Here is a 13002-nt window from a genome sequence, read left to right on the forward strand (position 1 = left end):
TTGTCTCCCTTCCATCTTCCCGCCCAGGTCAGGCCAGGATCTGCCTCTCTTCTCCCTGACCCTGTTCCCGTTCCTCTAAAGGAGTGACAGGAGAAACCATCCATCTGTGTTTGTGATTGTGATTAACATTGCAAAAACCTTCAAAGAATCTCAGATTGGTTAGAAGCCCGTTGGGTTTCACTTCTCAGGCTGCTCCATACAGTGGCTACGGTGGCTTCCATTTCCATTTTTGTCGGGCATGAGGGGTTGTTGTCTCCTCTCCCTCTCTCTTTTGATTTTTACAAATTGTTAGGGAAATGGAGACGTACAGAACGGTTACAGTATGCCAGCCCGCACCAGTGGCTCACGCCTGTAATCCTAGCTGCTCCGGAGGCTGAGATCTGAGGATTACAGTTCAAAGCCAGCCGGGGCAGGAAAGTCACCAGACTCTTATCTCCAATAAGGCGCTAGAAAATCGGAAATGGCGCTGTGGCTCAAGCGGTAGAGCGCTCGCTATGAGCTGAAGAGCTTAGGGACAGCGCCCAGGCCCAGAGTTTAAGACCCACCACCGACCCCCCCCCCCCAAAAAAAAAAAAAGGAAAGGAAAGGTTACATTACATAAGTGGGGTAGGAAGAGTACATTTTTTTTTTTTTTTTGGGTCCGGTTGTGGGGCCTGAACTCTGGGCCTGGGCGCTGTCCCTCAGCTCTTCAGCTCAAGGCTAGCGCTGTACCACTTGAGCCACAGCGCCACTTCCGGCTTTTTTCTTTTTGCTTATGTGGTGCTGAGGAATCAAACCGAGGGCCTCATGCATGCAAGGCAAGCGCTCTACCACTGAGCCACCTTCCCAGCCCCTACATTTTTTTTTTATTAATAAGTTTTTGTTTTGTTTTGGTTTTTTTTTTTTTTGTCATGGGGTTTGAACTCTGGGCTTGGGCGCTGTCCTTGTGCTCTTCAGCTCAAGGCGAGCGCTCTACCCAGTGAGTTCATTTCTTATCAAGCATTGTTGCCTCCTCTTTGTTTCCCCTTCCCATCCCTTCCCATACTCCCCCCACCTCCCCCCACCTGATCCTCCCCCCCCCACCAAAGTTGTAAAGTTTGTTTTTCGACATAACGAGTTGTACATCTCATTGTTGCAATGGGTCCACCTGTATCCCTAGTTAAACGATTTGTTTTTGACCTTTCCCTCCTAAATTATACCAACATCAAATACAATGAAAGCAGGGGTTATACCGTGGGGAAGGGACATACAAAGCAACATAGAAATCATCTTATAAATATGTTAGAAACAGGGCTGGGAAGGTGGCTCAGTGGTAGAGCGCTTGTCTTGCATGCATGAGGCCCTGGGTTCGATTCCTCAGCACCACATAAGCAAAAAGAAAAGAGCCGGAAGTGGCGCTGTGGCTCAAGTGGTAGAGTGCTAGCCTTGAGCTGAAGAGCTAAGGGACAGCACCCAGGCCCAGAGTTTAGGCCCCACGACCGGACCCCCCCAAAAATGTCAGAAACAATTGTATGAAAGAAAAAAAAATATTTGAATACTTATCTTGGGGTTCATATTATTATTATTATTAGCCATTCCTGGAGTTTGAACTCTGGGCCTAGGCACTGACCCTAGCTTCTTTGGCTCAAGGCTAGTAGTGCTCTACCACTTTAAGCCACAGTGCCACTTCTGACTTTTTCTGAGTAGTTTATTGGATATGAAAGTCTTCATGGATTTCCCTGCCTGGGCTGGCTTTGAACTGTGATCCTCAGATCTCAGCCTCCTGAGTAGCTAGGATTATAGCTGTGAGCCACTGGCACCTGGCAAATATAGCCATTTTATATTCACAGACATATAGGCACCCATACATACTCATATAAGTAATGGTCCCATTGGGAAGCTTGAGTTTTTTCTTTTCATTTGGTATATTATAGACATCTATTTTTAATACATGCAGATGTCTTTTTTTTTTTTAAATTATTACTATAAAGGTGATGTACAGAGGGGTTATGGTTACCTGAGTTGGGTAAATAATACATTTCTTTATGGACAATGTCACCCCTTTCCTTGCTCTCTCTCAGTTGATGTCTTATTTTTGGTGTGTGTTCCAGTTAATTAAACTGATTTTCTCCAGCTCTTGTTAATGAGAACTTAAGCTCTTTTCAGTTCGGTGCTAACATCAGGCAAAAAAAAAAAATCTAGAATGAGGAGAGATTTTCTCAGTTAAGTTAGGATGGTGAAAACTTAAGTTAGCTAAATGGCTGTTCATGTAGATCGTTCAGTTATTGTTCAATCACATGGTCTGCTGGAGCCATTCTGAAGATAACATACTACCCTGGAAAAGATGCAGATGCAAAGTGGTACATAGTCTGTGACTTGTTTTTTCCTTGGGAGATGAGGGCAGTAGTGAGAGCTCAGGGCCTCCTAGCGGTGAGATACAGGAGTGCAGGGTAGGAGGCTTGACAGCCATGTTGATTTTTCCCCCTCCCCCAGTCTCCAGTTTGTACTTCATATCCAATGACTCCACAAGGGCCCAAGAGCCACCCCAAAATCAACCCAGATAACTATGGGATGGACCTGAATAGTGATGACTCCACTGATGATGAGGCTCATCCACGGAAGCCCATCCCCATCTGGGCCAGAGGTAAGTGGGGCCCAGAGCTCCCCAGAAGACTTGGATCCTCCCCTGGCCTTACCTGTCAGGGCCTAGCAGTAATGGGGCTGCCTGCTGCAGGTCGTCCAGGCTGTTGTGCCAGTACCTGGCCATGAGATATTGACCTAACAAACCTGTCTTGGGGCCTTGAGTGTTCATCTGCAGACCAGACCTAGGGTATTGGGTTCCTTTGATCTCTGAGTGCAAAAGTGTTGAGTGCACTGACCCGAGACTCCAGGCCTCTCCTTAGAGTCTTGCCCAGTAGGGCTGCTAAGGCTTGGAGTAACATTGCACCTGGGTGTGAGGAGAACTGAGAGCGCTGGTAGGGGTTAGGCAGTGTGCTGAGAGTGGAGCCTAGGTTTCCAGCACAGGCCCTAAGGAGGAGCATGGGGGCACAGGAGAGGATGTGACCTACAGTTTTCAGATTTCTGGAGGAGTGGAGGCGTGCATGACTGTTACCTGAGGCTGGAGCAGAGGCCGAGGCCTGTAGGTGTGGAACAGGACTGGACCAGGATAGGTGCTTTGCAGATTTGCTGATCTGGAGGCTAGAGCAGGGCATAGGCTCCAAAGGGAAGAGCGTGGAAACCCCATGGTGGCTAGCTCTGTACAGATTGCTCATTCTTGAGAGTTTTACTTCATTTGAACTCCACAATAACAGAAATCTTACTCTCTTTAGCCATCAATCAGTCTCAAGCCACTTGAGAAGTGGCCAGCCAGTGTGGGTGTGACAAGCAAAGTCACCTGACAGTGGCTGTCCTTAGGTGGCCTGCTTTCACTCTGCTTCTTTGTGGGGGATCATCAGCCCAGCTGGGCTTTACTGAGAGCACAGCGAATCAGGAGTAGCACCTGCTGCTGGACAAGGGCTGGGCCCATGCCCCAGGGTCTCCCTCATCCTGGCTGGCAGGGCTGTGCACTCCCACAGCCTCAGCCCCCTGTCCACGGCACCTTGGCCTACAGAGTTGATGAGAGTAGCTAGCTCACCAAGGAGGCGGGAGGGAGGTGGCTTCCTGTGTCTGTGCTGTGCTTCTGGCACCAGGCTCCTCTTTGCAACCTGGCTCTGCCACTTGTGTGCTGTGTGTCATGAAGCAAGTCTCCCTGTGTACCAAATAGGGTGAGCAGCACCCCAGCCAAGGGCTCATGGAGCTCAGCCTGGCTCCTGGGTTCTCTTGGGGCAGCTTTCTTGGCTTTGGCTGCCAGCAGATGTCAGCGAGGAGGAGGAGAACCGGGTACTAGGTGCTGTGGGCAGGGGGTTGGCTCAGCAGGAGAGGCTGGGCAGGAGCAGCGCTGCCACGTGGGGGTGGGGAGGAGGAAGTAGGGAAGCTCACCCGGCCTTCTGTGTTCCTCTCAGGCACCCAGCTCAGCCAGGCCATCGTCCACCAGTACTACCACCCCCCGAACCTTGCGGAGCTCTTTGGAACCATTCTCCCCCTGGACTTGGAGGACATCTTCAAGAAGAGCAAGCCCCGCTACCACAAGCGCACCAGCTCTGCCGTGTGGAACTCACCACCCCTGCAGGGGCCCCGGGTCCCCAGCAGCCTGGCCTACAGCCTGAAGTACTGAGGCATGCGTGCACTCTGCCCTTCCGGCAGTCTCGGGACCTGTGTCTTGTCTGTGTCTGTCTGTCTATTTTGTCTGTGTGGTGTGCGTGTTGGGCTGGTGCCCTGCCGCCTGGTGTGCCATTGCTGAGGGCTCTGCCGTGGAGTGGCTGTGGCTGTCCTCTGAGTGCCAGGCTTCTGTGCTGCAAGGGGAAAGGGAGCCCCAGACCAGTTTGGAGGTTGGTTCAAGAACTAGGAGCAGCCCCAACTGGCCCTCAGGCAGTACTGTGTATATAGATTCTTCGATTTCAGTTGAATTTTAGTTTCTAGTGTCTGAGAGGTAGATTAATAAAGTATATGCCGTGAAGCCTGCTGTGGATATTGTGGAGATGGGGGTTTTCAGTAGAATGTTCTGGAGGTACTGCAGTGTACCTCAAGATCACCTGTGGGGGCGGGGCCTGCCCTGATGTACTGGTGTGTGGGTGATTCTGATGTGAGACAACTCCCAGGAAATGGGTCAGTATCTCGTGATAGCTGCTTCCTGTTTAGGGGTAGCTATTCCTTGTTTGTTAAAGGGGCGTGTTCCTCAGCGTGTCCACTCAAGGTCCACTCTTGCTGAGGTCTGCAGGTCTGTGCCAAAGCCTGAGACCCATGGAGAAGAGCGATGTCCCTTGAGCCCCCTTGGGACCAGTATTTGTAAGCAATGCTTAATCAGTGCTTAGCATCAGGGAAGGCTGGCCCTGGTCCTGCCCGCTAGCTGCCCATTGCTCATGCCCCTCACATGGGGGTCGCAAACTATGGCCTATGGGTCCAGCCAAGCTGTAGGCAGTATTTAGTTAGATGAGAACACACCTAATAGAAATGTCCATTCACTCACCTGTTGTCCCCAGCTGCTGTGCAGACTGCTACTCTACAGAACACTTGCAGCTCGAGAAGTTGAAACATTTTCTGTCTGAACTAAAACAGTTTGCCAACTCCTGCCTTAGGACAAAAATAAAGGTTAAATACAACAGTGCCTTAAGCAATGAGGAAATGGTGACCCTACATGATAGAGTGAAGGCTCAGAAGACTCTGCCTGTGGAAAGCAAAGCTTTCTTTGGTTCATTCAGTTCCAGCTGATGCCACCTGTTATCAGAGACTGTAGTAGACTGAAAAGCAGGTATCTTGTCTGAAACCACAATACCAAAATGTCACTTCTTGTGCATGTAATTATATAGTATTCTAAGGAAAAGTTGTTCAGCACAATGGCCAATGGTCAGTATTTCTTGTTTTGTCCATTCTAATAGGTCATGGTTTTGGGTTGCATTTCCCTAATGACGTAATGGTAATTAAGTGCTTTTAAATTTGGGTTTACTGTTGAGTTTAAAAGATGAATTACCATCTTTTGCCAGATATGTGTCCTGCAGTATTTGCTCCCACTTGCAGCTTGCTTTTCATTAAAAAATTTCCTTCACAGAGAAGAAATTTTAATGTGACTAAGACCAACTTTACTATTTTATAGGTTATATTCTTCTGGTGTCATGTCTAAGAACTCTTTAGCCCCAGATCCCAAAGATTTCCTTCAGTGCTCTCTTCTAAATATGTCTTTATTTTACATGTTATATCTTGGTATATGAGCTTTTTGAGTTACTTTTTTTTTTAATTAAAGGGTGAGATTTGTGTTTTGTTTGTGTTTAAGGGCTTATTGGTAGTTATTCCAGCAATATTCGTTAAAAAGACTGTCTTTTCTCCATTGTATTCCTCTTGTCTTTGTCAAAACTCAATTCATCATCATCAATTCCTGAGTTCAGACTAGGTAGGGACTGAGAAAAAGGAAGAAAGAATCAGCCACACTGATGTGATCGAGTTTTGAGGGTTTTTGTTTGTTTGTTTGTTTTGATGTCGGTTAACTCAGGGTATGGGTGCTATCCCTTCACTCGAGGCTGGTGCTCTACTACTTGTGCTACAACTCCACTTTCAGGTTTTTTGCTGGTGAATAAGAGTCTCCTGGTCTTCCCTGCCTGAGCTGGTTTCCAACCATTATCATCAGAACTCAGTCTCCTGAGTAGGATTATAGGCTTGAGCCCCCCAGTGCCTAGCAGTTTCTGACTTCTTAACCTCCTCCATTGATGCTTGTTTCTTCTTTTCCACCTATCACTGGAATTCAACACCAATAAGTCTTAATCTGGTGGTGCAGTTCTTCCAGGTTTAATTGTCCTTTTCAAAATTATTTTGGCTATTCTGTTTTAACTTTCCATGGAAAGTTTGAAATTTTGAATATCTACAGAAACATTCCACTTGGATTTTGGCTGGAACTGCAGTTTGTCCTTAGATAAGTTTTGGAGAAAAGGATATAATTCTTTCAACCCATGAACACCGCAGCTCCTCTGTTGACATCTTTGGTTTCTTTACCAGCAGCATTCTGTGGTTTTACCATCCATAAACTATATATTTTGTGAGATATATTTATTTTCTTGGAGTTACTGTAAATGGTATTGTTTATCTGATTTTGTTTGTTTAGTTCCATTGCTGGCTTGTAGAAATACAGTTGATTCTTGTGTGTGGACCTGTGTCTTGTAACGCAACTTAAAGCAACACTCAGTGAAATTTGTAGCCCTAAATGCTTTCATTAGGACAAAGTCAGTCCTCACCAGTGAACTCAATTTCTTCTACGTTAAGAAACTAGAAAAGGAAGAGCAAATTCTAGTGAAAGGTCCAAAATAGCAGTAGCAGAAAAGAAGCCACTGGTATTAGAAAAGTAAGAGAAAATTCTAAACTGGTTACTGAGAAATTCAAGATTGACTGGTCAGAGGTGAACAGAGGTGAGATACCAACTTGTAAATCAGGAGACATTGGCATCACAGCCAATTGGTGCTACACAGGAGAGTGAGGCCAGAGGATCTAGAGTTGTAGGCTGGCCTAGACTGTGTAATGAGTTTGGGGCCAACTTAGGCCACATAATAGGACCCTGACACAAACAAAACGAGAAAACAATACAAAAATCCCAAAACGAAATGAGAATGTATTTGGCAATTTAAATAAATGGAAATAAGAATTTCTCAGTTTACTGAAGAAATAGAAGCCCTAGTTGGACTTTTAATTTCAGAAAACTATATTCTAGAGAGTTGAGTGATGAATATTGCCACATTTTTGTGGGAAAAAAAAAAAACAAAACTTTTTTTTGCGGTTTCTTTAAGAAATCTGGAGGAAAGAATACTCCATTCCTCTTATGAAACAAACATTGCCCTGGCCACAAACCAAAGATATTTCAAGAAAGGTAGACCATTGGCCCTCATAAACCAAGCACCCTGGGGGAGTGGATGGGGAGACAGACTTCCTATGTATTCTTGGCTGTCTTTCTACCTCCAGCTTCTGCGTGTTAGGATTACAGGTATACACCAGCATTCCTGTCAATTGCTAACACAGTTTTAGCTATTGAAGCCCGACAAAATAGAGTTAGCATTCAAAAGTTAGTGTCATTCACTAATACAAGAGGAAAATGGGACTAAATTAGTAGGTACAGAAACTCAACAATTTGACAATTTGTTATTAGTAATTCATGATTAAAAGTGAATGTGTACTTTGAGGGGTTTTCCTCACTTTAATAAAGCACTTGTATAAAAAATAGAAGCACTTGGGCTGAGAATGTGGCTCAATGGCTTGCTTAGCATGCATGAGGCCCTAGGTTCGATCCCTCAGTACCATATGCAAACACAAAAAAAGATAAAATTAATTTTAAAAATAGGTAAGCCAGGGCCAGCGGCTCATTCCTGTAATCCTGGCAATTTAGGAGGCTGAAATCTGAGGCTTGCAGTTCAAAGCCAGCCAGGTAGTAAAGTCTATGAGACTCATGTCCAGTTAACTACCCAGAAACCGATGTGGTGCTGTGGCTCAAGTGATAGAGCCCTCGCCTTGAACTGAATTGCTCAGAGACAGCACCCAGGCCTAGAGTTCAAGCCCCATGACTGACAAAAAAAAAAAAAAGGAAAAATAGAAGCAAAATCCTGTAGCAACCAACAGTCCATGGGGAATGGCTATGTTCCTTCTCTGCCAGGCTCAGTGCACAGATGCCCACTCTTCTGAACAGGTAAGGTTGTAGCAAGAGCACTAAGAAAAAGATAAATGTATTAGGAAGGAAGAATTAAACTCTTCAGGGCTTAGGGATAGAGCTCAGTGGTGGATATAGAGTGGATATAAAATATGTATACAAAGTGTGTATTTAGCATGCCAAAGGGTTTGAGTTCACTCGCCAGCACCAGCCAAGCCAAACCTGAGTTGACTTGTAGGCAAATACAATATCTACTGAAAAGTTATTAGACCTGAGTGAGTTTAGCGTGGTTGCAGAATGCAAGACATGTAAACTATTGTATTTCTCCATGTTAACTGTAATCAGAAATAGAAATGATGCAAATGATTGTAACATCTATAATTACAAAAACATTAGGAATACATTTGACAAATGATCTAGAAGACCAGTGCAGAGCAAACTACAAAGCATTGCTGAGAAAAAGAAGACAAATGGGATATACTTAGTGTGTTCATGGACTGGAAACTATTAAAATGTTGGTATCTGCACCTCTAAATATTCTAAGTCCATTTCAACCCAGTGGTAGAGCTCTGTCCTTTCGCAAGAAATCTCAGGAACATTGCCCAGTTCAAGTCCCATAACTGACTCCCCTACACCAGAAAAAAGTAAACCTTTGTGCTTTTTCAGTTACTTACAGTTGGGTTTTGGTGGCTCATGCCTATACTCCTAACTACTCAGGAGGCTGAGATCTGAGGATGGTGGTTTCAGGCCAATCTGGGCAGGAGAGTGTGAGACTCATCCAATTACCCATCCAAAAAAGTCAGAAGTAGAGCTATGACTCAAGTGGTACAGTACTAGCCTTGAGCAAAAATGTTCAGGGACAGCGCCCAGGACGTGAATTCAAGAACCGCCCCCCCCCCCAAACAAAAAGAAAACATATTCATCATCTTTCATTTTCATTCACCTTAGGGAGGGATGGTGTGAACAACACTCATACATATTCCCAGGAATGGACTGGGCCCTAGTCTTCACACTGGTCAGAGAAGATGAAAGAGGTTCTCTTGCTTTAGCAAGATCTGTTCAGGAACGCCAACTCCCTGGCTGTGACCCACCCTCTGCCCTACCTGCCTCACTTCCTTTTGTCAAGGCCTAGTTTGTTGCTATGGGGTGAGGCTTTCCTGTCTCACTCAGGTGGACAAGGATGTACCCTCTTCCTGGCTCGCTCTGAGGTTCTACCAGTACCAAACCCATGTAGACAGACATCCTCTTCAATGACCAACTTCCATGTGGGCAAGACACAGGTTGTTTTAATCCGTAATGATGGGCCTGTGGTGTGTCTATCTCTTTATCAGTCCAGCTTTCTCTGTATTTATCCTTTCTGCACTGAGGACACAGAGCCCCTGTACCATCTGTGCTTCCTCCATAGTCTGCTATAGGAAGGTTAGCTGTTATCCCTAAGCAGAATGGAGGGGTTTCCTCAGGCCTAACTCATGACGTCAGAGTTATCATCTGACAGATGACATGGGGAATTAACTTATGCTGACTTTGGAGCATGTAATATGGTCAGCTCTTCCTCTGAACTGACCCATACAAATTAGCTGAAGGTAAACAGTTGCTCCAGCCCAAGCATTTTAGTTTTCCTTTGTCATTCCCTTAACAAAAAAAGAGCTTCCTTTAAATGGTTATGGTAGTTTAGGGGGGTCTATTCTATAGTCTCAGTTTCTTACATATAGTCTACCCAAGCCTTTGCTAATGATATTGAAGCAATATGTTCAAAGTTCTGCTTCCTGTACAAGATAGAACTTTCCTGGAGTGCTCGAATGATTGAATATGTGTTTGTGTGCTGATCCTGGGCGTGAACTCAAGGGATTGGGCACTTCCTGAACTTTTATGCTCACGGCTAGCACTCTACCACTTGAGCCACAGCTCCACTTCTGGCTTTTCATTGGTTTAATTGGAGGTAAGAGTCATCTGCTCAAAGCTGGCTTCCAACCATGACGCTCAAATCTCAGTTTCCTGAGTAGGCAGGATTTCAGGCAAGAGCCACTGGCACTTGGCTCAAACGGGTCTTCTTTTTTTTTTTTTTTTTTTTTTGTCGGTCGTGGGGCTTGAACTCTGGGCCTGGGCGCTGTCCCTCAGCTCTTCAGCTCAAGGCGAGCGCTCACCACTTGAGCTACAGCGCCACTTCCGGTTTTCTGGGGGTTTATTGGAGATAGGAGTCTCACGGTCTCTCCTGCCCGGGCTGGCTTTGAACCTCAATCCTCAGATCTCAGCCTCCTGAGTAGCTAGGATTACAGGCGTGAGCCACCAGCGCCCGGCAGGGTCTTCTTTTTTTTAACTGCTAGATAAGACTTCCTCTTAAGCTTAACCCCAGCCCTTTCATTTCATTTTTTTTCTTTTTTTTTTTTTTGGGGGGGGGGGTCCAGTCTTGGGGCCTGAACTCTGGGCCTGGGCGCTATCCCTCAGCTCTTCAGTTCAAGGCTAGCGCTCTACCACTTGAGCCACAGCGCCACTTCTGGCTTTTTTCTTTTTGCCTATGTGGTGCTGAGGAATCGAACCCAGGGCCTCATGCATGCAAGGCAAGCGCTCTACCACTGAGCCACCTTCCCAGCCCCTCATTTCATTTTTTTGAGATAGAGTTTTGGTGCCTTTGCACAAGTGGGCTTGAACTACAAATCTCCTCCACCTTTCAAGTAGCTGATATTATAGGCATGCACTAGAGTGTCCAGCTTGATGATGATTCTTACTCATTTACAAATTTTTATTACTTTTCTCTAAGTAGCTGTACAAAGGGGTTTTGATTCAACCTGTCAGTTTATATATGAGCAGAATGCATCTTGATAAATATCACCCATTCTATCATTTTCCTGTCAGTTTATATATGAGTACAGTGCATCTTTTTTGTTGCTGGTCATGTGCCTTGAACTCTGGGCCTGGCCACTGTCCCTCAGCTGTTCAGCTCTAGGTTAACACTCTACCACTTGAGCCACAGTGCCACTTCTAGTTTTCTGAGTGGTTTATTGAAGATAAGAGTCTCAGGGGAAGTGGCACTGTGGATCAAGTGGTAGAATGCTGCCCTGAGCTGAGGAGCTGAGGGACAGCGCCCAGGCCCAGAGTTCAAGCTCCTTGATCAATTAAAAAAACAAAATTGCTCTGTTCACCCATGGCTCACGCCTATCATCCTAGCTACTCAGGAGGCTGAGATCTGAGCATGGCAGTTCAAAGCCGGCCTAGGCAGGAAAGTTCTGAGACTCATCTCCAATAAACTACTAGAAAACTGGAAGTGGTGCTATACCTCAAGTGGTAGAGTGCTAGCCTTGAGCTGAAGAGCTGAGGGACAGCGCTCAGGCCCAGAGTTTAAGTCCCATGACCAACAAAAAAAAAAGTCTCATAGCTGGGTGCCGGTGGCTCACGCCTGTAATCTTAGCTACTCAGGAGGCTGAGATCTGAGGATCACGGTTCAAAGCCAGCCCGGGCAGGAAAGTCCGTGAAACTCTTATCTCCAATAAACCACCAGAAAACCGGAAGTGGTGCTGTAGCTCAAGTACTAGAGTGCTAGCCTTGAGCTGAAGAGCTGAGGGACAGGGCTCAGGCCCAGAGTTTAAGCCCCACGACTGACCAAAATAAATAAATAAATAAAAGTGTCATGGACTTTCCTGCCTGGGCTCACTTTGAACTGCGATTGTCAGATGTTTGCCTCTTAAGTAGCTAGTATTACAGGCGTGAGCCACCAGTGCCTGGCTGTACAATGCATCTTGATCAATGTCACCCCTTCTATTATTTCCCCCTATCTCTCCCAAACTCACCCATCCCCTCAAATTACCTGGTACCATTTTCACACATGTGCATTGAATATTATGACTGCATTTGCCTCCACTGACCTTGTCCCTTACCTTTGGTCTCCTGATAACATTTATTTGTTTCCTGGTGATGAATAACCATGAGGTTTGAACCTCTAGGTGACACCAGTCCATGTAGAATCCAGATAAAGAGCTGCAATATACCACTGGCCACTAGGTGGAGGCCATTAAATTCTATTCCTGAGTACTATGCTCAAAATGACCAAAATAAAATGCCACTCATGTTCTGTTTGCCTCTTATTGACAGAAGGAAGTATTGCTCCATTATGGTCATGCAGGTGTATGTAATGGTTCTCAGATTTCATCCCAACAAAGCAAAAAAAAAAAAAAACAAGCAAATTTGAAGTTAACACAGGCTGATGAAATTATGATACAGTTGAGGCTGATCCTTATGGGCAGAATAAGGAGCAAAAATATAGTTATTATTGATGTTTTGCCAAAGGTAAGGAAGTAAAAATTGGAGGATGGTGCTGGGCCTAGCTGGCTCACACCTGGAATCCTAGTAACTCAGGAGGCTGAGATCTGAGGATCTTGGTGTAATGCCAGCCTGTGCAGGCAAATATGAATCTCCAACTATTTGGAAAAAACTGGAAGTAGAGGTATGGCTGAAGTGGTAGAGCAAAAAAAGTTAAGCTAGAGCACAAGGTCCTGAGTTCAATCCCCCATATCAGGGTGGGAAAGAAAAAGCCAGTTGGGGCAGAAAAGTTCATGAGACTCTGACTCATGTGACTCTGTCACAGCAAGAAAGCTGTGTGAGAGGCTGATGCTCTGAGGTCAAGCTCTTTGGGAAAAATTATGATAGAAACTCTGAAGAGAGTAGGAATATATCTCAGAAAAAAGTCATCTTTTGAATGACTAGTGAAATTAGAGGGCACAAAAACATGAATGAATTCAAATAAAACTCAAATAGACAACAAAATAAGACAATGTGGGTCATGAAAGAAGAATTCGATCAAGTCATTCAAGTTCTGAGAAAAGACCAAATGAAAA

The 13002-nt window shown here is 45.4% G+C and overlaps 1 protein-coding gene across 4 annotated transcripts in view; it reads left to right on the forward strand.

Moving 5' to 3' along the window:
• Window positions 1–4513, forward strand: part of LOC138818124 (inner centromere protein-like) — a 31546-nt gene extending 27033 nt beyond the window's left edge. For all 4 annotated transcript variants that reach the window (XM_070009039.1, XM_070009037.1, XM_070009038.1 and 1 more), the window contains exons 17-18: window positions 2452–2602; window positions 3960–4513. In XM_070009039.1, coding sequence (XP_069865140.1) covers window positions 2452–2602; window positions 3960–4171 — 363 coding nt within the window. In that variant the 3' untranslated portion in view covers window positions 4172–4513. The remainder of the gene's footprint in view (window positions 1–2451; window positions 2603–3959) is intronic.
• The last annotated feature ends 8489 nt before the right edge of the window (window positions 4514–13002 follow it).

This window comes from Dipodomys merriami, unplaced genomic scaffold (genome assembly GCF_024711535.1).
Source record: "Dipodomys merriami isolate MVZ:Mamm:240054 unplaced genomic scaffold, mDipMer1.0.p SCAF_712, whole genome shotgun sequence".
Classification (NCBI taxonomy): domain Eukaryota; kingdom Metazoa; phylum Chordata; class Mammalia; order Rodentia; family Heteromyidae; genus Dipodomys; species Dipodomys merriami.